The sequence below is a fragment of the Syngnathus floridae genome, chromosome 13 (assembly GCF_059516105.1).
Source record: "Syngnathus floridae isolate MCC-2025c chromosome 13, RoL_Sflo_1.0, whole genome shotgun sequence".
In the NCBI taxonomy this organism is placed as follows: Eukaryota; Metazoa; Chordata; class Actinopteri; order Syngnathiformes; family Syngnathidae; genus Syngnathus; species Syngnathus floridae.
The window spans coordinates 8,721,078-8,748,282 of record NC_142425.1 but is presented as its reverse complement, the minus strand read 5'-3'; the positions used below and the strand labels follow the sequence as shown (position 1 = coordinate 8,748,282).

At 42.5% G+C, this 27,205-nt stretch overlaps 1 protein-coding gene across 1 annotated transcript in view; it reads left to right on the top strand.

Annotated features, from left to right (window-relative positions):
* The window catches only part of LOC148388516 (cytosolic carboxypeptidase 6-like), a 167,370-nt gene that overhangs the window by 139,308 nt on the left and 857 nt on the right, over nt 1-27,205 (top strand). The window contains exons 7-11 of the mRNA XM_088393479.1: nt 10,221-10,310; nt 11,371-11,485; nt 12,806-12,917; nt 19,440-19,592; nt 20,084-20,246. Coding sequence (XP_088249605.1) covers nt 10,221-10,310; nt 11,371-11,485; nt 12,806-12,917; nt 19,440-19,592; nt 20,084-20,246 — 633 coding nt within the window. The remainder of the gene's footprint in view (nt 1-10,220; nt 10,311-11,370; nt 11,486-12,805; nt 12,918-19,439; nt 19,593-20,083; nt 20,247-27,205) is intronic.

The window sequence follows — 27,205 nt, the reverse complement described above, 5'->3', positions numbered from 1 at the left end:
TTGCAATTCATCTTTAAGACAAACAAAAAGTAACACTTGTCCGCCCTTGTCAATGTCAACATAAAGCGGCGGCAACACACGCGCACTCACAGTGGCCATGCATGGCATCCATCATTTTTAATGGCGTGCTGTTAATGAGCGTCTTGTTGGGAGGTGTCACTTGACCCCGGGCCATACGCACCGACATCAGTTCCATAGTCTGCGCTCGCTCGGGGAGGTCACCGTGCACTCTGTGACTCCAAATGGTTTATTTTAAACCATCGCTCTCCCAAACGCTATATTAAAAATGTATTAGCTTATCTCGGTTGTTCTATTTTTCAGTCGGTAAAGGTGATAGTCATCTTAATGTAAGTTTGATCTAATTATTCTCCTCATCACAGATATTCTTATTGCTTGTGTGTATTAGCGCTCGTCGTCGTGAGGATGAATGAATGATTATTTAAGGCATTTTTTTAAATGTAATGATTAAATTTAGATAAATTTTCTTTAGCTGAGATACCAAAACTATTTGTTCCATTTTATTTTTCCAAAATGTGCCATTTTAAGTTACTAAAAAGTTGAATCAACTACTTTCTGTTTCATACAAATTTCTGAAATTTAACTTAAGTACACAGCAGGAGTACTTTCCGTTGTGGAAGCCAAGAGTGTTAACCCCTCTAAGTGTGTGCATGTGTGTGTAGTGTACGCATACGTGTGTGTTAAGTCATGTTGACTGAAGCTGACAAGCTGCCAGCAGCTTGCACCTGCACACAGCTAGTCTAGATGTTGGCCTCAAACAAAAGGAGGGACCCCACGGAAAGTGTTAGGAGTGGATGAGAAAAGATGTGTGATATGCCAAAAAAAAAAAAATATTCGTATGTATGCTGTCTGTGTATGTTCACACTGAAAAACGGTTAGGACAGCAGGGACTGGCGGGCCGACACATGGCTATGTAGTGACGGGCAAAATAAGAGCTCAGCTGTCACACTCGGCTCATGACAGCCCCCCCCCCACTTTTCCGTAACCTGTCGTTGACTTCACACCAAAGCGATGTATCGCAGGCTGGCTGGATGCTGCGTAAAGATCTCGCCGCTTGACTTGGCTGTGTTGTGTCCATCTCTTTGACAATCTTGTTTCAGGAGATGTCAGGGAAAATTTGACTGTGTGCAACCGCCTCGCCTTAATCTGAATTATTGACGTGTAGAGCATTGATAATTTAAGGCCCTCGATCTTTTCTGACAAGGGGGACGCTTTGTGGGAATTAAAAATCAAAGCATTCACTAAAAGGGAGATAGTATGGATTTGCCGTGACCTAGTTGTGTGCTGGTGGGGCAAAGAATCACGGGAGGTTGAGGGAGAGAAACAGATGGGAGAGGGTTAATTAAAGCTGACTTGTGTCAAAGGTTTGTGTGTCCTAAATTGACACACGCTTGTTGCCCATATGCTCCTGTTGATTCACCCGCTTGCACTTTGGGAGCAAGTTTGACCTTATTGGGTTGAAGTTTGGGTTTAGGCAAAAATTCAAATAACCCAACACTGACTTTTGAATCCTGGGTTAACTATTTTACCCAATTTGGGTTATTTTTGTCCCAGCAGTTTTGCTATTGTACCTACCGTAGTTTCCGGTGTGCATTGTCCAGCAATGGACGTTGGAGTGCTCGGGTCAGTCTGTCTGTCTGGTTGTGTGGGGGGGATGATGTGTCCCAGCTGGCTCACAGTAGACTGGCAGAGTGTTGATCCGAGTGTCAGCGGGACTGGGTGTCTCCTCGGCGAGCCCTCCTCTCCTCCTCCGCCGAGCTGACAGACAAGGTCAGCGACTCATCACGGCCCGTCTCTCCGATCTCCTGACAGCCTTCCCTCAGGGAGTGAAACCACCGACAGCCCCCCCCTGCTCCCTGGCACGCATGCAGCGCCGCCAATTAATATTGCATCACCCTTTTCTAATCTGCTCCCTCTGAGCCCTCCCGGCTGAGGGGGTCTCGTCGGGCGGGCTCACTTCCCCGCCGCCCGACCTCGCCCTTCTCCTCCAATAACGGCCTGAGGAACCGCTAAAAAATGCATGTCTCAATGTTTCTTTGTTTTTAGTCATCGATGCGTCTTCCTTATCTCTGCAGGAGTTTAAATAGACCACGTCTTGTTTAAGAGTTTCACTGCAACTTTGTATGCAAACAGAATGAACTTTATCTCCCGCTGTTATACAAACAGACTGCAGTTTATTGCTTTGTGGTTTTAAACTAATTTCCCCTCCAAAAATTGGTTAATCTTATCATCATTTCGCCTCATTTGGGGCTAGCATCTGCTGCTTCATTCCCATATTGCACAGCCATCTTGTTTTTAAGGCTTCTTTGAATCTTGTGTTTGTATATATAGATAGATATAGATATATTCTATTTATTTATTTATTTATTTATTTATTTTGGGCACTCAAAATTGTCCATCAGTTTGAATGTGCATGATTTTTTTTTTTATATATATATTTATATTTATATTTTTATATTTGCCCTTGGACTGATTGGTGAAGTCCAAAGTGGACCCACCTCTCACCCAAAATTAGCTAAGCTAGGCTTTAGCTTACCCACTGGTATAGTGGACGCAAAGACTTTTTTTTTGTTTTTTTTTTTAGTGTCAATGCTTTTCAGCAACCGACAGAGAAAATATAGACATTTCTTTTGTGTGTGTGTGTGTGTGCGTGTGTGTTCTACGGATCAGTAGTTTCTGTGAAGTCCTGCTTGTTCTGCAGGTTTGCCCTCACTACAAACATGTCGGCGATCAAAGCAGTTGGAAAAGGCCTGCCACTTCAAACTACGTATCGCCTCACACAGATAAAGCATACGCGCTCCTTCCATCCGAATTCTTCTGCCCACTCGTTGTCATGGCGACCATCCTATCGCAGTCCGGCTTTCGTGCGTGCAGCAGAAGTCATTGGTTCAATTATCATTTTAGTGCTCATTTACAGTACGTTGAATTATGTAGAAGTTTGATTTCATGGGAGTGTTGTGATATTGCAATCTGTACTGATTCAGCAACATTTAAATATTCTGTCTCAATAGATTATGGTCGTCTCCCAGTAAATCCTTCGTTCTCTCCCTTCCAGCATCCCAGGTTTTCTTTTTTTTTTTTTTTTTTTTTTTTTTTTTATAAGCGAGCATAAAAGATTCGCCCCAACATCCACTTTTTGTTCAGCTATTCCAAAAGTCGTTTCATTTGTGGCGGTAAGCCGAGATGTTATCGCGGATGTTTGATGTCAGCTTTATCTGGGAGTTGCATTAACTACTGGTGTTACGCCGCATTTAAATCCTTTCAAGTTGGCATGAAGTGAGACGGCAGGAATGAAAAACGCCGGATGGGAGAATCACCTTTATTCGGTGAGTTTAATTAAATTGGTTTAGTGATGTGTTAGTTCAACTTAAGTAGTTGGAATCAGCAGGGTCAGGTAAGTTGTCACACTGCTGATCAACTTTCACATTTTTTGGGGACTTCATTTGAGTTTTAGCTCATCTCTGCAAAATATATTTTCTCTCAAATATGTGATGTGATCCAATGACAAGAACAACAGTAATGTCCTTAGAAAAGTGATTTGAAAGAAACAACTGACTTTGTTGTTGAAAATTACCGCAGTGGCCTCTCACAGTTGATGTCAGAGGGGCAGCCATCTTGCGTTGCCACTGTTACTGACAACTTGTTTGTTTTTCACTGAAAATACTTTTTTCAGTGCGTCTTATACCTCGCAAGAGTCAATTATCTCAGTATCACAGCAAGTCAGCTATTACTCATGTGCAAATAGAATCAATTTATTGAATTTTCATTGTTTCATTGCTTCTTGAATTATTTTTTACATTGAGGCTAAAATATAGGTACTCTCTCATATTGCCTGTTATTTTGTTTGTTGTGTCGCAGTGGCCGGTGGACTCGAACGCGGCGCTAAGTGGCTGCTAATGGCACAAACGCGGCTGTGGGCTTAAGGTAGCAGAACGCCCATTAGGCCGATATTAACGAGTTAATGGCCTGTTACTAAACTGTGGAATGACATTGTCGCTGCCACCGCCACGCTGACACCCGTAACCGTGCACGTGACCTCGCGCCACGCATACACAAACAAACACACAATGACAAGCAAAGACTGCTGGCTGGCGGTGAGTTCTTGTGTGAATTGTGAGGAGTAAAAAAAACAAGTAGAATGGAAACAGGAGCCAGCATCCTAATAGACATAGCTGGAAGGCGTGACGGCAGTTATTAAAGTCGGCTACGCTTGTTTACCTCCACTTGGATGCATTGTGCCTTCAAAATTATTTTGAAGAGAAATATAGGACTACGCATCACTCCTGTCTGTTTGTCTGGTAGACCGCTCGCTTCGGCTGATGAGTTTAGTTCCGGATTCTCTACCTTGAAAGTGGTCTCGATTAACTTTGTCCAAGCTGCAAAAACACTGTCGCCATTGAACATGTCATTAGTGAGGAAGAAAAATCCGATAAAAGCTTCAAGAGGTAGAGCTAATTTCTACTCAGGTATTTTAAAGACTTGATTATGGGAATTAATGTATCATTTTCCCTGTATTACCCAATTTAAACCTACTCTGAGCTCAAACTTTATGATTGATGATTAGCTTAGCTTGCTTCGAGCGCTAATGGTTAGCCTGGTTTGCTTGGATATTTTAATTGTGTACAAAATATATATTTACTGGAATAAATATAATAATAATAATAAAGGTTGGAGCTCATCATTTAGCTGCAACAACTTTCCATCGTGAATCTCCATTTAATATCCTTTAACGGTTAGCCTAGCTAGCTAGTTTGCGAGCAGCTGTGCCATGAATGCTCACAAACAGTCTTGCTGTGGTTCAGTGATAGGGCGACACAGTCGGGGTACATTTCTGGGAAATCATTTCTCCCTCAGCTTTCTTCCTATTTGTAACTTGTCCTTTCAAGCAAGACGGCCCTTAAAGTTCAGTGGCCCATTCTTCAAAAAAGCCTATTACTGCCTGCTTGTGATTCTCTATCATGTGGCGCACAGACCAGCCATCCCTCCTTTTTATGTTTCCCTCCTCCCGTCATCTCTTTCTGAAGCCATGAGACGAAACGTGCTTGGAGAAAGGCCTGCGACCGCCGCCTTGAAACCGCCCGCAGCCTCCGCCGCCTTTGTGCAAGACGTCTGGCTAAAAAGGATCCATTGTTTTTGATACTTGACAGAGCGCCGACTTTGACTCTCTTTCGCTGTATTTCTGTGTGGCCCTGCCAAGACTGCCTCTCGGCATTAGACCTCTCCAATGCACCGCAAGAGCCCTTTGAAGATGACACTAACAACAACTGTCGAGCGAATACGATAGCTCCATCTTTCCTGATATCTTTCGGTCCTCACGGTGTGTTGTTTGATAAATGGATCTGATTTGTGTCGTTAAGCAACGGGCTGACGCATTAAGGCGCCGTCTAATGAGAGTTTAATGAGATCCAATACATGCGCAATCGGAAATTCTGGCTTTACCAAGATAATACATAATGTGCTTATATGTTCATTATTGTGCTTGTATTGCTTTGCTCTTCGTAGTATAGTCTTCATTTTTCTCCATTGCCCTGAGTCTCGTCTATGAATTCCCTTGAGGTTGCCAATTGCCACAAGCACACTGTTGGTAGTGTTCTTTCCAAATAGATTTGAAATGTCTTTTTTTCTGTTGTATCCTTCTCCTAACGGATACTGTTGAACAATGAGATCCTCTGATGCTGTGAAAACTCTCTGGGCCATGTAAGTCCTGGCTGCAATAGTGTCAAAGCCTACTAGAACGACTGAATTTTATTTGGACTTATTTATAGACCCTTTGAGTGGTTGAATTATTATTATGCATTATTATTTAACATCAGTTCATTCTTAATGTAGCCCCATCCCCAGTTATAAGTGGGTGTGCGCACTTTTGCAAACTCGTTATTTTGGTTGTTGCCCTTTTCCCAATCCTGTTGTACAATAGAGGTGATAGGTCATATTAATTGTGTCTTGTTTTCTTGCTCTCTTGCTAACATAACAGGGGTGTGTAGACTTTTACAATCCATCCACAGTTGCTTTGAAACTCTGTGTCAATGTCAGACAATGTCAGTCACAACTTTAATTCTTATATTAGGTGACATTTGAGACATAACCATGCCTCCACCTTTTATTATTAGCATAATTATAAAACCTTTCAGCACAGCTTCCTCCTGCCGCTCGGATGCGCCTCTGCCGCCACCACCGCATTTCCCTTCACACCCGCCCCTCGTCTGTGACCTCCGCTGTCATCACAGGCGTCCTTGAAGCGCACAAATCTCTCCGTTTCATAGTGAGCAACCATAAGGGGGCTTGATTGCAGCAAATTGATCCAGAATATCACTCTGAGCTTTTCATCTCACCGCCTCTTCATCTCTACTTAAGAAGTCCGCCATCACTTGTGTTTACATGCCGTCTGTTCGAGGGTTTCCTTCTCAGATGCGAACACCCTCCCCCTCCCTGTCTGGTTCCTTTAATTCTAACCCTTCCTCTGTATTCTGATCCTTTATAGCACTTCTTATTTTACATTTCTCAGTGGGTGTCCTTGAGGTGATGTCATCCATCGGACGAAGGGAGCCTTGGAGGAGGTTCACGGATCTCACGAGGCTTGTCCCGGTTCGCTCAGCTGGGCAGTAATCTGAGTCTCGTGTGATTCCAAGGCTCTGTAGAAATTCAGCGACGGGGAAAATTTACAGCTCAGGCCCATCCTCGATGCCATGCACTGAGCAGGAGGGGGGGTGGCCAAGCGCGTCTTGTTGCCATCACTCCAAAGTGAGGCTAATTTATTGCAACGTAAAAGACGCCAAGGCCTTGCTTTGTGACTTGCAGTATAATTTGGCATAAAGCTGTGGCCACTATGGCAACATGTTTTTGTTGTATACATATTCTCCAAGGAACATTTATTCTCCTCAAACCATTCCAAAGACTTTCAAGTTTTTCTCTTCCATCAAGTCTTATTATGCAGTTTACGAGTTCTGGGCTTGTGTCCTTCAAACCTCCATTTTTTTTTCCCCCTTGTACTCTGACAAAAGGGTGTTTTATATCTTTAAAAATGTTAAACATGACAAAAAATACCAGAGTAGTAATGAAGTGCAATGTTGCTGTTCTGTATTAAGGTCTAGGCCGGTCAACCACTTGACAAAAATGAGGACACAAAACTCAGTTAACTACATCACGTCACACACAATTCATGAACGCGAAACCCGAAGGTTCCATGCCTAGCTGCGGCACACAAAAAGCTGACCAGCACATTGAGAAGTGACCTTCAGTATGTGTCACATTTATATATTTTTTTTCCTTCCACGGCCACTTTCCTGCTCTATGCCAATTTGCATATTTATCAGAGCTGATCGTACTTTGACATGCTTTCATTTTTTTTCTTGCCGCTCGAGATGGAGCAGTAATGTTCCGTAGAGTGCCACACGGGACAATAGCAGGTGAGAATTATGCTGAGTGGGCATAATTTGAGTTTCTGCTGCTTTCACTCACTCAGTCATTGTCGCAGCCCCCCCACCCCTCCCTCTGCATAAACTTTCACTTCCCTTTTTCAATTTTGAACTCCTCCTCTCTTTTTTTCTTCACACAGCTCACAGTCAAAATGGTTCAAAAACATGTTAAATGTGCACTTTTGCCATTTTTCTGTTAAATCGCCATTTGAACATGACTTGTGTGGACTCAAACAAATGGTCTCCTTTCATAATAACAAAGCACTTGTGCAATTTCATCACTTCCGAGGCAAGCGCAGCGGGGGAAAGAATTAATTTACACCAACGCTGACAAACTTGTTTAACTAATCCATTCATCAACAGGAAATTATTCTGCAACTACCATCAAGTTATCATTAATGTCGTTTATCAAGGGAAAATGTATGCCAGATGCTAATTCCTGCTGTTCAAACTTGCACAGTTCCTGCTTCTTCAACATGATACAGATTTATATATGCCAAAGATGAATAGACTTATTTTTTAAAAAACCTCATCATTAAACAAAAATAGGTTAATTTACAATAAGCTCCATTTATTAAAATACAGTTCATGCTTGGGCCTGAAAATATTCACACTCTGATCACCTAAAGTGATTTTTTTTAATTAACTGAAAGAAATTGTCTGGCAATAGTAATGAAAAATATATTATTTCTATTTTTGTGCTTGTTTTTGTTTTATAACTGTGCTAATTCTCTGGGTGCTGAAGTTAGTATGCAGCCTAACAAGTTTAGGTAAAAAGTTGTTTTTGAAGCTTTTAATCAACTATAAAAAATGTGTCAAATAATTAAAATTGTGCTTTAAGTTTTCCGTATTATTTTTATTTTAGAGACAATTTAAAAAGCGTAACTCAAAAGTTGACGTATATAAAAAAAAATAATAATAATAATAATATTAAATTATTAACCACACCCTTCCCAAATGGGAACCCCCTGTTAACTGATCTTGTGTGCCACCTACAGGTCAGCAAATATTTCAGCAGTTCTACGGTTTAAATTGACCTTCACTTTATTTTTTCCCAAGCCAAAAAACATTCCATATTGTATTCCATCTGCCAGTCACCTTTGGGTGTTGAGTTGCCTATGGAGGAATGTGTCTTCATTTAGAGCTACAATGCTTGGTTGGGCACAGCCGGAAACAGAGCAATACACACAGACAAGTATATAAACATAAAAAACCACAAATGGTGCATTCGAGAAAACCCAGAGTAGACATTGTGATACACACACACACACACTGCAAATTCAGTCCCACTACTAAAGTTTGAGTCACCTCGTGATGACAAACAATCGCTTAAATTTTTGCTCAAAGCGACCAAGCTATTGATAGTATCTCCAAAAAACTCAAATATCAATTCTCTTATGGTTAGCGTATGGAGCGAAGGCACAGATTGTATAACTGGTAACGACAACACAACTAAAGTAGCTGTAATGTGTGTCGCTTCACAACTTTGTGTTCTCCGTTTTACGGTGATGAGCAAAGCTTTGTGCGGTGGCGTATTCTTCTTTGTGTTCCCGTATCAGAGGCTTGTTTGGTAAGCTCGGGTCGAGGCCCTCGTATAAAATTTCGATGCGATGGAATTTCACAGACGCCGAGCTCGGAGCTGCGAGCGCTCACATTTACGGCAAAAAAGCTTGGCCCTGCTCTGCCGCGGCTCCTGAATGGCAAAGCCATTTGTCTCTGTGAAGGGCAAACAGGGGGTGAAAAAAGTGCAATAAAATCTAAGAGAAACTACTTAAATGGAGAAACGGGTTTTTTTGTTTGTTTGTTTACTACCTCTCCCGGGCCTACACACAGACACACACTCTGATGTTAAATTGCAATTAAGGAGAAGGACAAGTGCTTAGCGTTTAGCTAATTAGCATTTTCTCCGCTCAGCAGAAAGAGGCGGGAGAATCAATATGATATTAAGTTTGTGTATAGCAATGAGGCACACATCCACTGGCATCAATTAGCAACAGATTAGAGCAGAAAGACTGGCAAGAAAATAGCAGCTAACACCTAGGAGCTTTCGACTTTTAGCCATGTTTCTAATCGAATTTATTTTCACCCTTTTTTTTCGAAAACAAATACTTGCACTAGCACTAAATACAATATTTTGAGAGAAAAAAATACTTGGAAAATTCAAATGTTTAATGCACACAATGTTGGATGAAACTACTTCCCCCCCACTATCAAAATAATATATTTTTATTTGACTATATTGAATTCAAACTTTTTTGGTCAGTATCATCTTTACATTTCTTTAATGTGCAAGAAATTGCACATGCAGTTCCATTGCCTTATTATTCAAAAGTTGAAAAAAAAAAAACTATTTAACCAGTCCATTAATCAGCCGGAAATTATTCTGCAACTACTATTAAGTTGTCATTAATGTCGTTTATCAAGTAAAAAGAAAAAAAGATGCCAGATAATTCCTGCTCTTCCAAAGGTGCATGTTTCCTTATTCAACATAATTAAAATTTAGATCACGAAGGAATACATTTACATTTATTCGACAAAATTTATATAATCCCATTCCAGTCAATTTTTTTCATCATGTAAAGTTTTTGTAGCCTGTGGAGGACTTTTTCAGACTTTTCCTTCTTATCATTAGCAGTCAAAGAGAGATAAATTGAGCGTGTGTTGCTTTTCAAACTCCACTAGGCGACGTGTGTCCAAGTTGAATTCCATCATATAAAAATAATCTCAATGTTTCCGAGCTGGTAGTTGACTAGCATGCCTGTGCTTTTCTGTTTTTCTGCACCGTAGAGCAGCGGAGTAGAGGAAGAGCGAAGAAGTTGGTGTTCCTCACGGCTCGCGTTCACCCCGGAGAGTCTCCTGCCTCGTTTGTCTGTCAAGGTAAGCTCCTGTTCTCGTTTGGGGAGTGATTGAAATGCTGTAACGCTGGTCTCTAAGGAGTTTGATGAAGCCAAGAATTTCATCAGCCAAATGTGCAAGTAAGAAACGCAAGGCAGTAAATAGCATTGTAAATAATGCTTGTTTGGCATCAAACTGCAGTGGATCACTACAAAGAAGTATTAAGGCAGCACTGGAAAGGGAAAAATGGGAATATATCAACATAGTGGCCCTTGCTTGTGTCGGTCTGAATTAGTCATTATGTAGGTCGACCACTTAAAAAGAACATCCCATTTAAACTTGGTTGCTAACCAAAACAGCAGCCCCCCTTTTTTCCACAGTTGGGAAAGTTAGGAAACCCTTTTTTGTGATTGTTTTGGTAATATTTCAATTTTATTATTAATTTTTTCTTATATAATGGGGCAAAATTGATTATTTTATTCAGTTGTTATGATGTTGTCTTTATTCTTGCAGAATATTCACATATCCTAATTTTATTACTCCGTCAGAACTGACTATATCCTCCAATATTTTGTAATGAATGAAATGACTTTATTGCCATGTTTCACTCAATATTCCTTCATATGTGACACATATGGACCAAAAAACTGTAGGAATGTCTGTTTGTGTATATTATTGGTACATATAATCTGAGCGCCTCACGGCCAAATGATGCATTGTTTTGCCTCTTGAGCTTGCTGTGCTCGCAACTAATAAAAGAGCTTGAAACATTTTTACACCTATGGGAAATTCTCTCCTTGAAAGACAATTTCTGCTGGATTTTTTTTGTTTTTGTTTACGACTTTTTGCTCCCAGCCGCTCTGATCCGACTCAGGTGAGGTGGCAGGCTTCACTTTGGACTTGTTTGCCTTCCATACTGCACAGTTGTGTTTCCGGCGCCATCTAATCCATACCGGTGCTGCTTAATTTTAACAGTGGGCCCTCTGTGTCCTTCACTCGTCTTTTGTTTCTTAAAAACTCAATTAATTGCACGCCGGGATTGTCTATCAACTGAAGTCTTTTTCACAATGTGCATGTATGTGTGTGCAAATATGTGTGATAGGTTTGATTGACTTCCTGGTGAGCCAGCATCCTGTAGCTCAGCTCCTGAGAGATTATGTGATCTTCAAAATCGTCCCCATGCTGAATCCCGATGGAGTGTATCTTGGCAACTACAGGTACCCACACACACAGACACACAAACGCAGAGTCTAGGCTGTACTAAAGCAAAAACACAAAGCCATTAATTCCCAATTTCAATGCGACTGTAAATTAAATACAGCTCACATATTCCACGGTTTTATTTCCCGCTACTTGAGCTAATATCCTCTTAACTCCACCTTCAGGGAGCCTAATGAATTCATAGAACTCACAGCAGTGCATTTGTTCAAATGGTATGTGGCCGTTGGGCTATTCTCTTTGCCCGTCCGCAGTCTCCTCCCCTCTGTCTTTTTAACACCATCGCTGCAGCTCTGTAGGCATTCTTCTGCCGTCCATTCGCTCCTCTTTCCCTTCTTCATAATTGCCTTTTACTTAATGTGCTCAGCCGCAGGAATACTAATGCGTGCCGAGATAGCCATCGAAATGTTCTCCGTGTGCGTTTGTGAGTGACATCTGGTGGCCGGACGCTCACACTGCATGCAAAAATATTGGGAGTCTGCAGTGGTAATCAGTCATTAGCCGTGATTGGTAAGAACCTGAGTGGGTTTTTTTGTGAGCTCACTTCCAAAAGAGAGCAGTGATAAGCATATTGACAGAAGGTGACGTGTGATAGGCCGCACCTCACCAATCACACACGGCGGATTCCTCACAAACACACCGTCGACTCCGGCGGATCAGATGGTGGTGCAGAGTGGACGGCGATGGATGCATGCGGAGCCAAAGAATCAATGGCAGTTAACCTGGAATGAGTATTTTGTTCACGGCCGGCTGCTCGGCTCATTTGGCTGTGCGCTTTCAGTAACTCCCGTGTGGCTAACAGCTTCCGTAAATGTCAGAGATACAGAGGAGATACAAGATGACAACAAACAAGGGCAGCTCAGAGAGCACCTATAAATATAGCTCATCATTGTAAGCTGTCGGTAATGCTAAGGACGGCGTTTTCGATCCTTGATTCAGCCAAGGCACGAAAAATAACATTGGTCAAGAAATGCTCGAACAACACAATACTTGTTTGAGTCATAACTGGAGCAATGCACTTCCTGGTTCAATTACTTGTAAAGGTTATAGATTTAAAGATTTTAACCAAACGTCCCTAAAGATTTGCGATGAGTGTATTTTATGTGACAGAAATCTCGTGCAATAATGATGAGCTCATCTTTATTTTCCAAGAAATTCACATAATTATTCTGTGATGGCCTTGACTTATTCTAAATCACAACAGTGCACTTCTTGATTGGAATTAAAAGTAAATGTGATAACCGAAAAGTTCACCTGTATGTGTTTTTTTTTTTTTTGTGTTTTTTTTTTTTCACAAATTTTTTATTTTATTCCCTCAGGTGTTCACTGATGGGTTTTGATCTCAATCGTCACTGGCAAGACCCCTCCCCATGGGCACATCCCACACTTCATGCTGTCAAACAACTAATTTTGGAAATGAGCCAAGACCCGGTGAGTATGTATGTGAGTGTTTGTGAAGAAAAAAAAAGTGCTTAAATGTGACCTTGGAGCCGACGCATCCCATTCCTCGAGCTTAGCCAAGTACAGTGTGCCGTCTCCCTGCTTGGTTCAGCATGTTTCCGCCAATCTCGTTTGCGCTCGTGTGCTTGTGGGGTGCAAGATAGGCTAGTCAGCACCTCCAGAATGTCAGCGTGGCTCTCTTGACCATTCCTAATGTTTTACTCAAGCAAGTTTCTTTGCTTTCACTTGCTACTCGCCCCCTCCTCTTTCCGATTAAAGGGACGCTGTCAAAGGGCGTCGACGTGGGCCAGGTTTTTTTATTTTCTTCTTTGTTTCTTTGGTAATTATAAGCAGAGCAGCAGGTTGGTGGGATTACTGAAGGTCAGTTCGTGTCCTGGGAATATTCTACCCTTTTGTGCACTCGTCTAAGGCTGATAAGGGGCGGGACGAGGGGCAGGCCAGAAATGGGGTGAGGTGCGGGGCTGGCATGGCGCAGATTAACCTTTTTCCCCTCCAGCGCTGACACTGATCGATAAACTCTGTCACGGCCGCGGGATCCACTCGTTGCTGTCATTCACACCCGCTGGCACAAACACAACCTTATAGTTATCATTTATATTTAAAAACTTATAATTAACAAAAATCAATGGAAAAAATTCAATTGAATTTTTTTTTTTGCAAAAGTAACATTAAAAAAATAAAAATGCATTGAAAAAAAATTGCCATAGCTCACAATGGAAAAAAAATTTAATTGAATTTTTTTTTACAAGGATAACAACATTGAAAAAATAAAAATCCTTTGGAAAAAAAATACAACAATTTTTGCCATAGCCCACAATGGATAAATATTCAATTGATTTTTTTTTTTTTACAAAAGTAACATTAAAAAAATAAAAATGCTTTAAAAAAATTCACAATTTTTTATGCCATAGCCCACAATAGAAAATATTAAATTGAAAAAACATTTTTTACAAACGCAACAACATTAAAAAAATAAAAATGCTTTCAAAAAAAAATATGAAATTTTTGCCATAGCCCACTGCAACTGGATTTTTCCATGCATGGCAGGCCTAAAACCATCTTTGCCAGGGGGTCATTTTAACTCTTTTTGTGTTTGTCATTATGTGTGTCAGTTTACCATTTTAAACTGACCCGCGGTTACCAGTGTAGACACCTTATTGCCATCTTCTCTTTCTTTCTGTGGCTAATCACCTCTACAGCCTCCTCCATGACTCCCTCATAATTGCCTCTTCATGTCTGTCGGTCTGTCCGTCTGGCAGCAGCCGGTTAATCCCATTAGAAGCTCTACCCACGTGTGGGGCTCCCTAATGCCAATGTCAATGACAAGTACGCTGCCAGGTGGCCTCGATGCTGCTGCCCTCCATTCATGCTCATTTCACACGGCGGGCACAAGGTCCACCCGGGCCGGGAGCTCCATTAACAGGAGATCAGCAGCAGTTATGGCAGCGCAATTGGCCAGAGATAACAAAAGCCCGCCCTCACTCGCCGACAAATCAGTTTATTGGTCAAGTGAGGATGATGGGTGCGAAAAAAGTCCAATTTTCAGGTAGTTTCTCACAACGCAAACAAAATGGCCAAAACAAAACCAGCTGGCAGTGGAGAGATTGATCTCCGTCCGATGTTTGTCTCTTGACTCAGATATTACAGCAGCATATTACCGCACCCCTTCCACGTGTACGCATCCACAAATGATGAGGCTAATAAATAAATAAATCACTTACTGCGGGAAAATAACGGATGGTCTCGCAATTCCTGCCAGAAGGCAACAGGTGGTGTTTGACAAACTCAATTCTTGAGTCAGCCATGAGACTAAACTAAAAAAAAAAAAGACACCCTCAGAAAATCACATTCTGGTTTTTTGTTTTTTTTTGCCATGACACATTCTCCCATGTGTTTATGCGATTTGCTTGAACCTTAATGGCAAGAGATAGGATTGGCTTAAAAACATAAATACTTTTTACCAAATATGGCAATTAGGAATTAAGGCATCAGTGCAGTTTCAAAAGGTAGCACGCATGATTTTGATGAAACTACTTTGCAGGCTATCATCCTGTTGAAACCCTGATAAAACCACCGGTATTTATTTATAATACTTGTAAACATCCCAGTCATAGCTCTCATCAGCTTCCATCTGAAGGCAAGCTGTTTGATGAAATTCCATCATTTACCATCTGCAGCTAAGTGTTGGTCAGCAGTGGGAAAAAAAAAAAGTGGCCAATGGAGTCAGTGATGCAAGGAGCTATAATCTGTTTCCAAAGTAGCGCCTTGTTTGTTTTGAAAGAGAGAAATGGAGAGGGATAAAAGAGAAAATGGAGGGTGGTGGGGGAGAGAAAAAAAAAACAGAAAGACGTCCGGAGAAACAAATGGACCCATCTCGTTGGTAAAGCATTGCTTTTCCAGCTCATTTATCAAATGCAGAAGAAGAATTCTGTTTGATTGGCTGATTACCAAAAGCATTCATCACTGCCTGACGCTTCCCCACCAATTTGACAGTGCCATTTTGGATAATTTGTTAAAGATGACACAGAGGTCGTTGTTGCCCTGGCTTCTTTCTGACCTTTTTAATATTAGAAAATTAATTTTCTGCCCAAAACAAATACATTAGGTTGCTGTCAAGACACGGTGATGAATTTTGCACCTTGAAATCTCTCCAAATGCCGACCGACCTTCCGTCCTCCTGCACATTTTCTCTTCTTCTTTCTCTACTTTTCTTTGTTCAACACTTCTCTTTGCATTATGCGCCAAGCTGTGATGTTTGTGTTTGTTTAAAGCCACTCACGTGTGCGTTGAAGTGTCCTCTGGTGTCAGCCAAACATTTCCAAGCCTTTTTGGAGAGCCAATTTTTTTCCCCTCTCCTTCTCGCTTCAATCCCTTCATCATACCGCTTTAGGTTTAGCCCCGCTGGAAGCCGAATTGTCTCTTCTTCAGAGATAAGACCACTTCTACTGGTGTCTCATTTTATCCTAAGCAGGATCCATTTCCCAATTTAAATTCTAACCGGAGAAAAAATACAAACTACAAATTCCGTCAAAATTTTGAATTCTTATGATGGATTTCCACTTTCGTCCAACCAATACAAGTGCTGATGAGTCGTCGCCGATACTGATACCAAGTACCGATACTACTCGTCGTTTTGATGCGAAAACACAATTTTGAGGGAGACTTCGTACATATATTAAGGGATAAATAAAGTGAAGTCTGACTATGTTTAAATTATACATTCAATTCTAATTGAACTTCGAAAGGAAGTTTGCTGTTCGAGTTTTTTTTCGAGATTTTGACACCCCTGTCTTGTCACCTCCGCCACGGTGAGCTTCCCTCTCTATTCCGTACGCAAAAGTCGAGGCACAACGAGGTGTCTGCACCCGTTCAGCCTGATTACTTTCATAAACGGATAAATACCGTCATCAATATATGAGAGCACCATCCGTGCTGACATGAAAGGAGGGAGGGAAAAACAGAGTGATGGAACCAGGCGGTCGGAGAAAGGTTTTGTCTCATTTCCTCTCGCCCCTGAAGCGGGTCGTGCCATCTGCCGTGTTCCGTCACTATGACATCGTTAGAGGGTCACTGACCATGTGCCCCCGCTTCTCGCGATTGGCTCCTTGAACCTACGACATGCTGCGTGGAATATTACACAAACGTTCAGGCGATGGATTCTTCCATCTTTTCTTTTTCTTGTTGGTCAAAATGTATTTTTTTTATAACTGCATCCTTTTGCCCAAAGTCACCTGTGATAGGCCCCACTCACCAGCTTAATGATGACAACGGCTATAGAGCAGGGGGTTTCAATTGGTTTTGTCCAAGTGACCATCATTATAACCGGAAGATTATTTTATTTCGTACCGAAAGAAGATTGACCTCTTCATGCTGTTTGCATCTGTATGTCTATTTTGGGAATCTCTGCCACATTTGACTTAATTTTTAGCTGGAAAATAAATCAAGTCTAAATTTTTAAAAACGTTACAATTATTTTCAATTTCGCCGACCACCTGCAATACTCCAAGGGACCACTAGAGGGGCGCGGACCACCGGTTGACAACCCCTGTTATAGAGAATAAAGGGATAGATTTCACCTCTCACTCCATCACACTTGTCCCTCCCCCCCCATGGAAATGAAATGTTAGCATAGAAGCTCACATGGCGAATGAGATTAACTTTTCTTTGCGAACAAGCGGAACTTTTCCTTCTCCTCCAAAAGGTATGCTGCTGATGCAAAGGGCTTTATTCCCAAGCTTGTAATCCTGCTTCAATCAGCTCTTTTTTTTTTTTTCCTTCCCCGTGTAAGGATAAGCTGGGCATTTATGGCTCTCGCCGCACCCCCCGCACCCCGCTCTAATTAACATGCAGCAGATAAGCACTTGTAAGACAAAATTCATTCGTTTGACCTTCTTGGATTTACAATAAACTGTTTATGGCCACCGTGAGTTCAGCACACACGGGGCACTTTTCCCCGGAGTTTTCATCACCGAGCTTTTTAGTTTGTCTTTTCGGAGAAGCGTTTGTTTGGACCGGTCGTCTCGCTCCGCCACTTAAATTGTCTTTTGACTTTCATTCAGCAGGGTCTGTTTCTTAATTGCCCCTAATTGCTTAATTACAATTTCAAATGAACAATTCTGTAGGTCAGAGCGGGTTGCTAATTGAAGCATCAATCACAGTAGGCGGCCTGCAGAACTGTCTGGCTTTGATTGACAGTGCATTAAGCGAGCATTGTAGTCGGCTTGGATGTGACATTGTGGCGGGCTGTTATTTATGTGACCACGCCGTCATAACTGTCCTTCATGGGATGTTGTGAAGGAGAACTCAATCTGGGGACAAAAGTGCTCAGAATTAATTGGAATTTTGGAGAAAAAAAACTGTTTCACACACAAGATGCTTGTTCTGCTTCCACTAGTGTGTATATTTGCTCTTCAGTGAGCTGGAACCATCATTGTGTCACTTGACGCCATAACGTAGACAACCATCTAAATATACGCTTGATAGTCATGCTTGAAGAAATCTGTTTTGTGGTCGCTACAGCACAGTGATGGTTTAGGGTCAAAGAACGTTAGATATCGGCGAGACATGACGTCAAAAGCCCAAGGCTGTCAAGCGGAGGGTTGAACTTTTAAGCAAAAGTAGGAAAAACAAAAGTCCACCATGTTAACATGACAGCATCGGCCAAGCGTGAATCTATGCTTGGGATTCGAACCCAGAACCTCAGCACTGGCAGGCTTGGATGTTTGGGTGTATCAAATGCTGGGTTAAAACTTGGATCCAACTATTTATTTATTTATTTATTTATTTGTTTGTTTATTTATTTATTTATTTATTTATTTGTATAAAACACTTTCTGTCCCTAATCAAGTGGCTTTCTTTGCCAAATGCTGGAAAAGCATGTTGGATTTTGTGACAATGTGTCGGTCTCATTTTTTTTTTTAAACCTGACTGTATGAGACATGGTTAGAATTTTTTTTTTTATATATATAAAATTTATTTATTTATTTATTTATATTTTTAAACTGTCAGCAGGGAACCCAGCAAAAAAAAAAAAAAAAAAAATTGTGATATGAACCGCAATACCTCCGTGTCACCTTTTTCCTCTTTTTATTCCCCCTCCTCCACTCAGGGGTGGTTTCCCCCGTTTGGATGAAACTCCCCCACGTCGCTCTCAACCTTAAGTGAGCCGGATAGGCCGCTGTCTCTTTTTATACGGGCCCATCTCCTTCGCTTTTATCTCTTTGTCTCTATATATTACCTTCGCCTTGCATTTCCGTCCATTCCTCCCTCCGTTTTCTTTTCCTTCCGCTGTCTTCCCTCCTCCTCCCTTTCCGAGCGCCTTCCCCCTGCCGCCGTTCCTTCTCTCCTCTGGGGCTCCATCCATCAGGTTGTCGGGGGCCGCTAGTGGCCGACTCCCAGCCACCATATTTCACCGCCAGCCAGCCAAGCAGCTGACAGCGCAGCCACCGCCAGGAAATTGCTTTGGCTGTGAGCGGAATTTCAAACGCGGGGCCGCTCCGCATCAAGCGGGCCGCCCAAGAACCGCATCCCTCGCTCTCTTTCTGTCTCTCCACCCTGTCAATCTCCGTGCACGCCTCCACACACATCTCTATGCTTTTTCCTCCCATGTTTGTCTTTTTTTTTTCTTTTTGGGCACGCGCTCTCTCCCGTCTCTGCTTGGCTCCCCGCCGCCGTCTTTCTTTCTCCCAGCACTGTTTTCGCTTCTTGTTTTCTGTGTTTTAGTTGTTCCACCTCTCTGCTTTCTCCCTCCTTCCTCCTGCCCCCTCTTTCTCGACAAACATGGGGAATAAAGGGAGCTGCTGAAAGTGCAATGAGAGGTAGAGGAGGTAGCGGTGCTGAAGTGTACGGGTGGCTATGCTCCAGTTTTGCACTTTTACACGCCTGAGATTGTTTACAAAGACTTTTCAACAAATACATATTGAGATTTAGATATTAGATTGTATGATTTTGATATGTGGGTCATGACCATGTTTGTCTGTGTCCCGACGACAGAGCGTTAGCTTGGAGTTCTACATCGACGTCCACGCTCACTCCACCATGCTGAACGGCTTCATGTACGGCAACGTGTTTGAGGACGAGGAGCGCGTCCAGAGACAGGCCGTCTTCCCCAGACTGCTGTGCCACAACGCGCACGACTTTTCCTTTGTCAGTCTTAGCACACGCACACAAACACGCAAGTTGTGCATTTGTGAATTGTATCTTCATAAAATGGGAAGTCAGGCTGAATATTGCTAGCGGGACATGTGGCCCAGGGGTCATCCCCCCCCCACCCCCACTCTGCCCATTCAGCATGACCCACAATGCATTGCTGCAGCAGCACAACACAATCATGGCAAAATCCCAACGGTGGCTGCAAGTTTGCATTTCAGCAGCAGAGTGTCAGTTATTGCTAACAGTTTTTTCCCGCGACACATTGTGTAGCATTGCTGACATCTGCAAATCAAACACATTTTTTTATTGTCATTTCCATGTTGTAAGAGGTATTTTATCAAATGCAGTATATATATTTACGTTTTCTTTTGTGTCTATTTAGGGCAACAAATGTCAGAGTGGTTTGAGTTTAACACAAGGGTTCAAAGAAAGTGCTTTCCAGAAGTTGCCTCATCTCGTCTCCTTTGTGTTTTTCTTTCTGGCAGTCCAACACGTCTTTTAACCGTGACGTGGTGAAGGCCGGCACTGGCAGACGTTTCCTCGGCGGTCTCCTTGACGACACGTCCTACTGCTACACTCTCGAGGTGTCTTTCTACAGCTACATGACCTCTGGCAGCACGGTCCCCGTGGCCTACACTGAGGAGACATGTATCCTTGGCTGTGTCTTTTCTCTTTATGTTCGGGTCGACAGCAACCGTAACGTTCCCTTTTGTGTCTGGTAATTAGGCGGCCGGTGTGTCGTCAAAATGACAACGCACAGGCTTTGTGTGCGAGTTTGCATCAGGTCGTGCGCACTCCTCTACAAAAGCCACGTTGCTCTTTTGTCGCCTCTCGTCGTGACAGGTACGCCGAGTTAAAACGAGGACGCGATAGCCTCGTCTATTGATTCCGGCAGGCCCGTGTGTAGTCAGGCTCGGGTGACGCTTTGATTGCGCTAAACAAAAGAACAACGAGGCAAACAAGGTTCCTGTCGAACGCGATCGTTGGGACGCACAAACGCACATCGCCGCCGCTCAAGGTCGCTTGTGTCTTAATGGGCGCTGATAAGAGGAGGAAGTTTTCCCTTCGGCCGACCTTCTCCAGACTGGAGGGCTCCCGAGAGCGGGCCGACGGCGCCGAGATCTCGGCGAGGGTTTTAGAGAGGTGATAAGGAGTCTTATGTGTGATGTGCTTAAGTGTTCCTGCAGATGGAAGGGAGGTTGGAGGTGGATGTAGCCCTAGTGCCCTCTAGTGCCACGGCTCGTGCCACCACAGGAAAGCTCGAGTGCAGAAAGGAACATTGGCGGCTTAATTAACACTGCAGCAAGATGTGCGTTGTTGTGCTTTGCAGTGGCTTTATCATATTGAGAGCCGGGTGTCATATCTTCCAAATCGTGTTTAGTTATGAGACACATTCTAGCTAATATTGGAGTTAAAGTCTCTTCTTAATTGCTGCATGTTTGTGTTTTCACTGTATTCGCAATAATGTGGCAAACAGCTGTAAGAAGGCACGCGAAGAGATCATATTGACAAAAAAAAAATTACTATTTGATAATGAGGAATGAGGAAAAACACTACGGCAGGGCCATAATGGATTTTTCAAACAGATGGACCAGGTCATTCCTAAATGAGGTTGGAAGTGTGCATGTAAAATATATGGGAAAATAATAATAAATAATAATAATGATGATGACAATGATAATCATGATAATAATAGTAAAAATAATGGTCTATCTGGATCTTGGTGTGTAGCACTTGTGTTGTCCTGAGATTTTTGGCTCGTGATTTAGGTTCTGTTCCATTTCCACTCCAGGTCAAATTGGAAGAGAAGTCTGCCCCTGGTGGGTGGACTTCCCTGATCTTTTTTTGTTTTCCAGTCAAGTGTGTGTTTGTGTTCATTTATGAAAAGGGGAGGGTCACAATGAGGCAGGGTCCCGTGTGGTGGGCAAGCTTCACAAGGGGAACCCGGTGCAGACTGGAGATTGGGGTCAGGCAGGTTGAAGGAGCCGACCATGTCGCTTTTTCCGCCCCAGCGCTCTGCTCGATGGAGCGTACAAATCATCAACAGAGACCTTTAGCACCTCCACCCCACCTTTCTTCACCCCCCCGACACACACGCTTATACACACACATCCTGGCACGCAATCAAAACCAACACATAACAAATAAATAATCACCACTTATTCAACCACTTGACTGTCCTTCTCCAAAACTGGCCTCTTAACATTTCTCCTTTATGTCACAGTTTGCAAGCGATCCAAGTGTGTCTGCATGTTCCACTCATGTCCTCCTTTCTCCTCCATTCTGTCCTTTCCTCTCGTCTCATCACCCAGAACATAACAGCTCGTTATATCATCTAGTCAAGCTGAGAATCCTCTTCTCCAAAACAGCAGGGACAACCTCTATCCTGTCTGCCTTCTCTTTGTCCTCTAATCATCCGCTCCCTCCACGTGTGTCTCCGTGCATGTGTCTGTGCGCGCTGCCTTCCTTCCTTCATGTGTTTCCTTTTACATTTACTTACTTGTCACACCATTAAGTAAAGCAAACCCCTCCCACCGCTAACTAAAAGAGCATTTGATCCGTTTTTTTGTCGACTGAAAACGACATCCCAGTGCCAAAGGGCTCAGCTTACCAACGTCACATGACCAAACCCCCAAAAAAGATAGTGATTTGGCAAAATGGCCGACCTATTTTTGTGCAATATTAATGTTACAGTGGTTTGCGATAATAAATATCCTTTGTGTCATTTCTGATGAACACTTAGGCCCACTACACTACTGCATTTTATCGTCGGTCGCGATGGATGCACCTAAGGAGAAAAGTGAGGCGCTACTTGGTGTGAAAAGTTTGAGAAACACCGCTTTAGGAAATTAATGCTGTGAATGATTGCAGTTGTAAGCGCGCGAGACCTTGTTGTTGGCTCGTTCATGCATCATGCGGAGATCTTTGACTTTGAAGACTTGGCTAAACTTGAAAGTACATTTACGCCGGTACTCCTCCGTGAAAAGATTTTAATCGTGTTGTCCTCGCCAGGGACTGTGTGTTTGCCTCTGGATCCGCAGAAACACACACTCATTGTCAGCTGACAGTCAGCCGTGCACCACACAACAGTGGGAAGCCATGAAATAGCAGAGCTGCCACTGGAACGCACTACGCATCAGTGCACCTGACACCCAGCGGAGGGGCTGTGACAGGTATGCAAATGATATAGCTTGGAGGCAAATATGCTTCGCTTCCTCACATCACACACATCATCTCGCGCCAGCGGGTGCGCGGCCTCACACGTGCTCCAGCAGAGGCGCACAGCTGATTGCACAGGTATTGTCAAAAGAAAGCACTGGTTTGTTTCGATGTGAGCGTTGGCAACCATGCACAAAATCGTTACTAACGTCCGCTCGCTCGTCGTGGTCGGACATGACGACGTGGAGAGGAAAGGTCGCGGGGACCCGCTCGCTAACTAAAAGAGGAGTCGGTGAGTCGAAAGTGGCAGTTGATGTGTGATCGGTGACAAAGTGCCAAGATGAGACCGGTGTCACCTATGAGTGCTGGAAGCAAAAAAAAAAAAAAAATTGTCATAGTACTGAGCTAAATCCTTTACTACAAAAGAAAGCACTGTGTCTTGGAATATGAATTGAATTTTTTCTGTGATTGTGCTCATAATTCAAAACACTCGTATTGCAAGTGACCTTTACCCATTGAAATGAATTTGAATGGCATTAGATGCCGGCCTCCGCTTAAAATGTGGAGAATGTTCTTGTTCATACCCGGCATAGTTTGTTAGCTATGGCATTTTGCATTTTTTTATTAGCATTGAGATAAGCAACCTTATAGGAAAGCTCGGTGGTTGTTTAATATGTATAAAATATAACTCATTTCATTTTATGTTCAGTTTGACAGTAACTGTAGTGAAGAGTTGAATTCACAGCCACCATGCAATGTTCGTCTCTCAAATTTCAGCTCATAAGTCAAAGCAAAAAAAATAATCAAATCCGAGCAAAAGGCTCCTGTCAAAAAAAAAAAAAAAAATCACATACAAAATAATTTCCCCAAATTAACTTGGATAGTGCTCGTGCTGATTAGCAGAAGAAAATGCCTGGCCACAGTTTTGCTGCCAAAAAAATTCTTATAATCAGGACTGAATGAGCAAAACAAAACTGCATAACAAAAATTGTTGAATTAGCTAAAGATAATGACTGAAGAAAACATACCGTACTCATATCTCTAGTTATTTCTTTTTATACATCATGCAATTTATGGACGTTAGATCAAATAACCAAAGTATGATAAGAAAATAGCGTTACCTGTTTTCACATCAGGAAAAAAAAATACAAGTGTTATGTGGATACTAATACTTGAATTGAAGTCTTTTCTGTGTTAAAATTCAAAAGTTGACTTTCAGTAATCCTGTGAGGACAAATTAAGTTGTCTCTTTTGTTAGCTATAAATAGTTTATCATTTATCATTGTCTCATTCATAGGCATTACTTCCGCCTGTGGGAAACAGGTGTTAGGCCTTGCAAGAGGTCTTCGCTGCACTGATTGTCTTTTCCCCCCATAGTTTTAACTTTCCATTCAAGTGTGATATTCAGAAGGAACTCTGAATGCAAAACTCAGACACACACACGCACGCACACGCACACACGCCTGTGTTCTTAGCTTGAGCGTCCCCTGAGCTGCCATTACTTGGGTGCCCCCTAGCGGCCTTATACGGATGGTTCGTTGTGTCTGTTTTGTTGTGTCTCTTTTGTTGTGAGATGTTGGTACCCCATTTTCATTTAATGTTGACATTTTGTGAAAAATATTCTGTCATATTTAATTTAATATCCAGCAGATGTTCCAAAAAATCTGGGACAGGTGCATGTTTACCACTATGTTGAATCACCTTTCCTTGAAAGAACACTTAATAACCTGAACCGAGGGCACTCATTATTTTATAAGATGGTTTAACCCTACTTCACACATGCTACAGATGATTTGATTTAAGAATAAATAACAGAAAAAACTCACCTAGTTGCTGGTTTTGTGGTTAGGCCAAAGCCAGTATAGCTTTGGCGCCATCTAGTGGCATTGAAAGGTAATTATAGTACGGTATAAACCTGTTTGAGAGGAGATCCTTTCAAATTGATGCGAATTTTCACATCAGTACTCTGTCCCTGTGAATAGCAGGCATTGACTGTTTACACTTGGAACTTTGTTCGCCATTCAAAGTTTTGGTCTCAAGTTTGCTCTTTTCACCTCCTCGATGTCTTTGAGTCTGGTAAATCGCTAATTGAGGATAAAAGTGGCCTTTTCTGTATCGCTGTTGCTGACTAGCCTCTTAATTAGTCATTGATAATTAGTTGTCTTCTGTGTCACTGCAGTGACAGCAACTGTCAGTGGGCTTCATTGATGCCTCCGATGTCCCCTCCCTTGTCTCCGTTTAAATCCCGTCCGACCAGGACAGCGTTCTCCTTGTTCCTTATCCATCGAACCACGGGGGGCCTTGTCGTCCACCCGTCACCTTGTCTGTCTTTCTGCCAGGACCGGGCGCCGGAGACGTGATGGCGAAAGCCGCTAAATGCCGTGCTGACAGTAAATAGCCGCGGTAAACAAGTCGTGACGTCCCCGCCGCTCTCGTCTGGCTCATCAGCACACAGGCTGGCACATGTCCTTGAGCCGTGACAATGACCCGCCATCGATTAAACACGACGCCCAAGAATACACCTCTGCGGCAGGCGGCCCCCTCACCGGTCATAACATTAGGTACACCTGCACATTTTAATGAGATCTGATACAAGGGCAGCATCCAAAGTTCCACTTTTATAAGTGTTATTATGCTAAAAAAAAATTCAATTTTTTTTTTTTTTTTTTTTTGCTTCAATTGACTGGACATTGTGCTGCTCCTTCTGGTGTGTGGGCTTTGTCCACCAGGGGGCAGTAAATTCAGGACCACCTGGGGTCTTGGCTCATAAAGAGATAACTAATCAGTGATGTTGTTTAATTGATTAATTCCAAATGTTACTGTTGTTCAGGAATAACAAAAATTTACCATTTTTAATTTTTTCACCCACTTACGTTGTGGTGCACACCATTGCTTCGTAATTCAGAACCTGAGGTGTCCCGCACTCTTGCACACAGTAAAGGCATCTTCCTAATCTCCAATTATTCATCCTCTCCTATAATTTCCATCTCACACTCACACATATAAAGGAGGAAGTTCTCCTTCATAGGCTGACCGTCCATCACGACACCTTCTGTAATGGACGGCGAGCCGTGACAAGCCAAGCTGAGTGGCCATCTGCTCACGGTGGGGTCCGAGAGATATTTTTGTCGCTGAGCTAGCCTGGCGAAAAAAAGTTGGGACTGACGCCCAGTTCTGCTGATAGGAAAAATATGTGTGGAAAGGTGTTAGCGGGGGAGGGTGCAGTAAAAACTTTTGGGAGGTCAGGATGAACACCGAGGATAGGAGATGAATAATGTTTCTATTCTCTTCTGTACAAGATAGTCGACAAAGTAGAGCAGCAGCAGTTTATATGAGTTTATATAAATTAATTCTTTTTTAGATGGATGGACGGATTGATGGATATTAGACATTAGAAAGTCAACCTTGTCTAACGTGCATCATGTCACACCACTAGTTCACGTCGGCGGCGTAAACATCTTTGACCGTGCAAGTCATTGTGTTCAAACAAATGTAAAAGTGACCATCTGAAAATCCATATCGGTATGCCAGATGTTTCCATCAAATACATCGCAGACAGACAGATGATCCGACAGATGTCACCAACAAGGTAATGGCGGGGAAAAGGAGACAAACGATCTCGTCGCATAGCTTCGTCATGTAGCGGTGCGATGAAGGATGGACATAGCCAAACATCAGTGACCCGCAAGATAAACTAGCCTGTGTTTTATATTTGTCTGAGGTCCACGTGCAATGTGTAAGGATGATGGGGAGGTTAGATAAAGAAGGCGGCCTGGCCTCAGGTGAAATGTGCAGCGTGTTGCGGATATTGTCTATCTGCGTTCTCCGCATCGTTTCGGTCTGCGTGATTGGAGACACGATTGTCTTTGTGTGCTTCGCTACTTCTTCATTATCTCAACCTGATTGCCATCATTACTCGGCCCACAAGCCTAATGATCCCAGACTGAGCAACAACACTCCTTGGCCCTCAGCCTTTTTTAAAAAAAGCAAAGCAGTTATTGATGTTTTTTTTTTCTTCCTAATGTATTGAGGGACGGTGATGTGAGCGCTCAACCATGAATTCAAAGTAGGTCTTGCCATATAAGTAATTGCTTATGTTTGATTCATGGCGCCATCATATAGTTAGCTTTTGCGTCGCTTAATCCTGGATGAGCTACGTTGTTCCTTGAGGATTTATGCTGCTCCCTCGTTATTGATTGGAAATCACAATGTATTGGGAACAGCAAAGGTTTCAGGCGGGGTGTCTAAAATCTATGCAGAGATGCTCTGCTTTGAATTTCTAATACTGATAAACATCTTTAATGACCTGATAATTGTTGCGCCGCAGTCTACTAATATCTTTTTAAAGATTAGTGTCATACGGTATCATCAAAGCATGAACCGTATTGATACAAAGAAGTCAATGATGATTGTGATCTATTGTAGAGTTTTTATAAACAGATATAAAC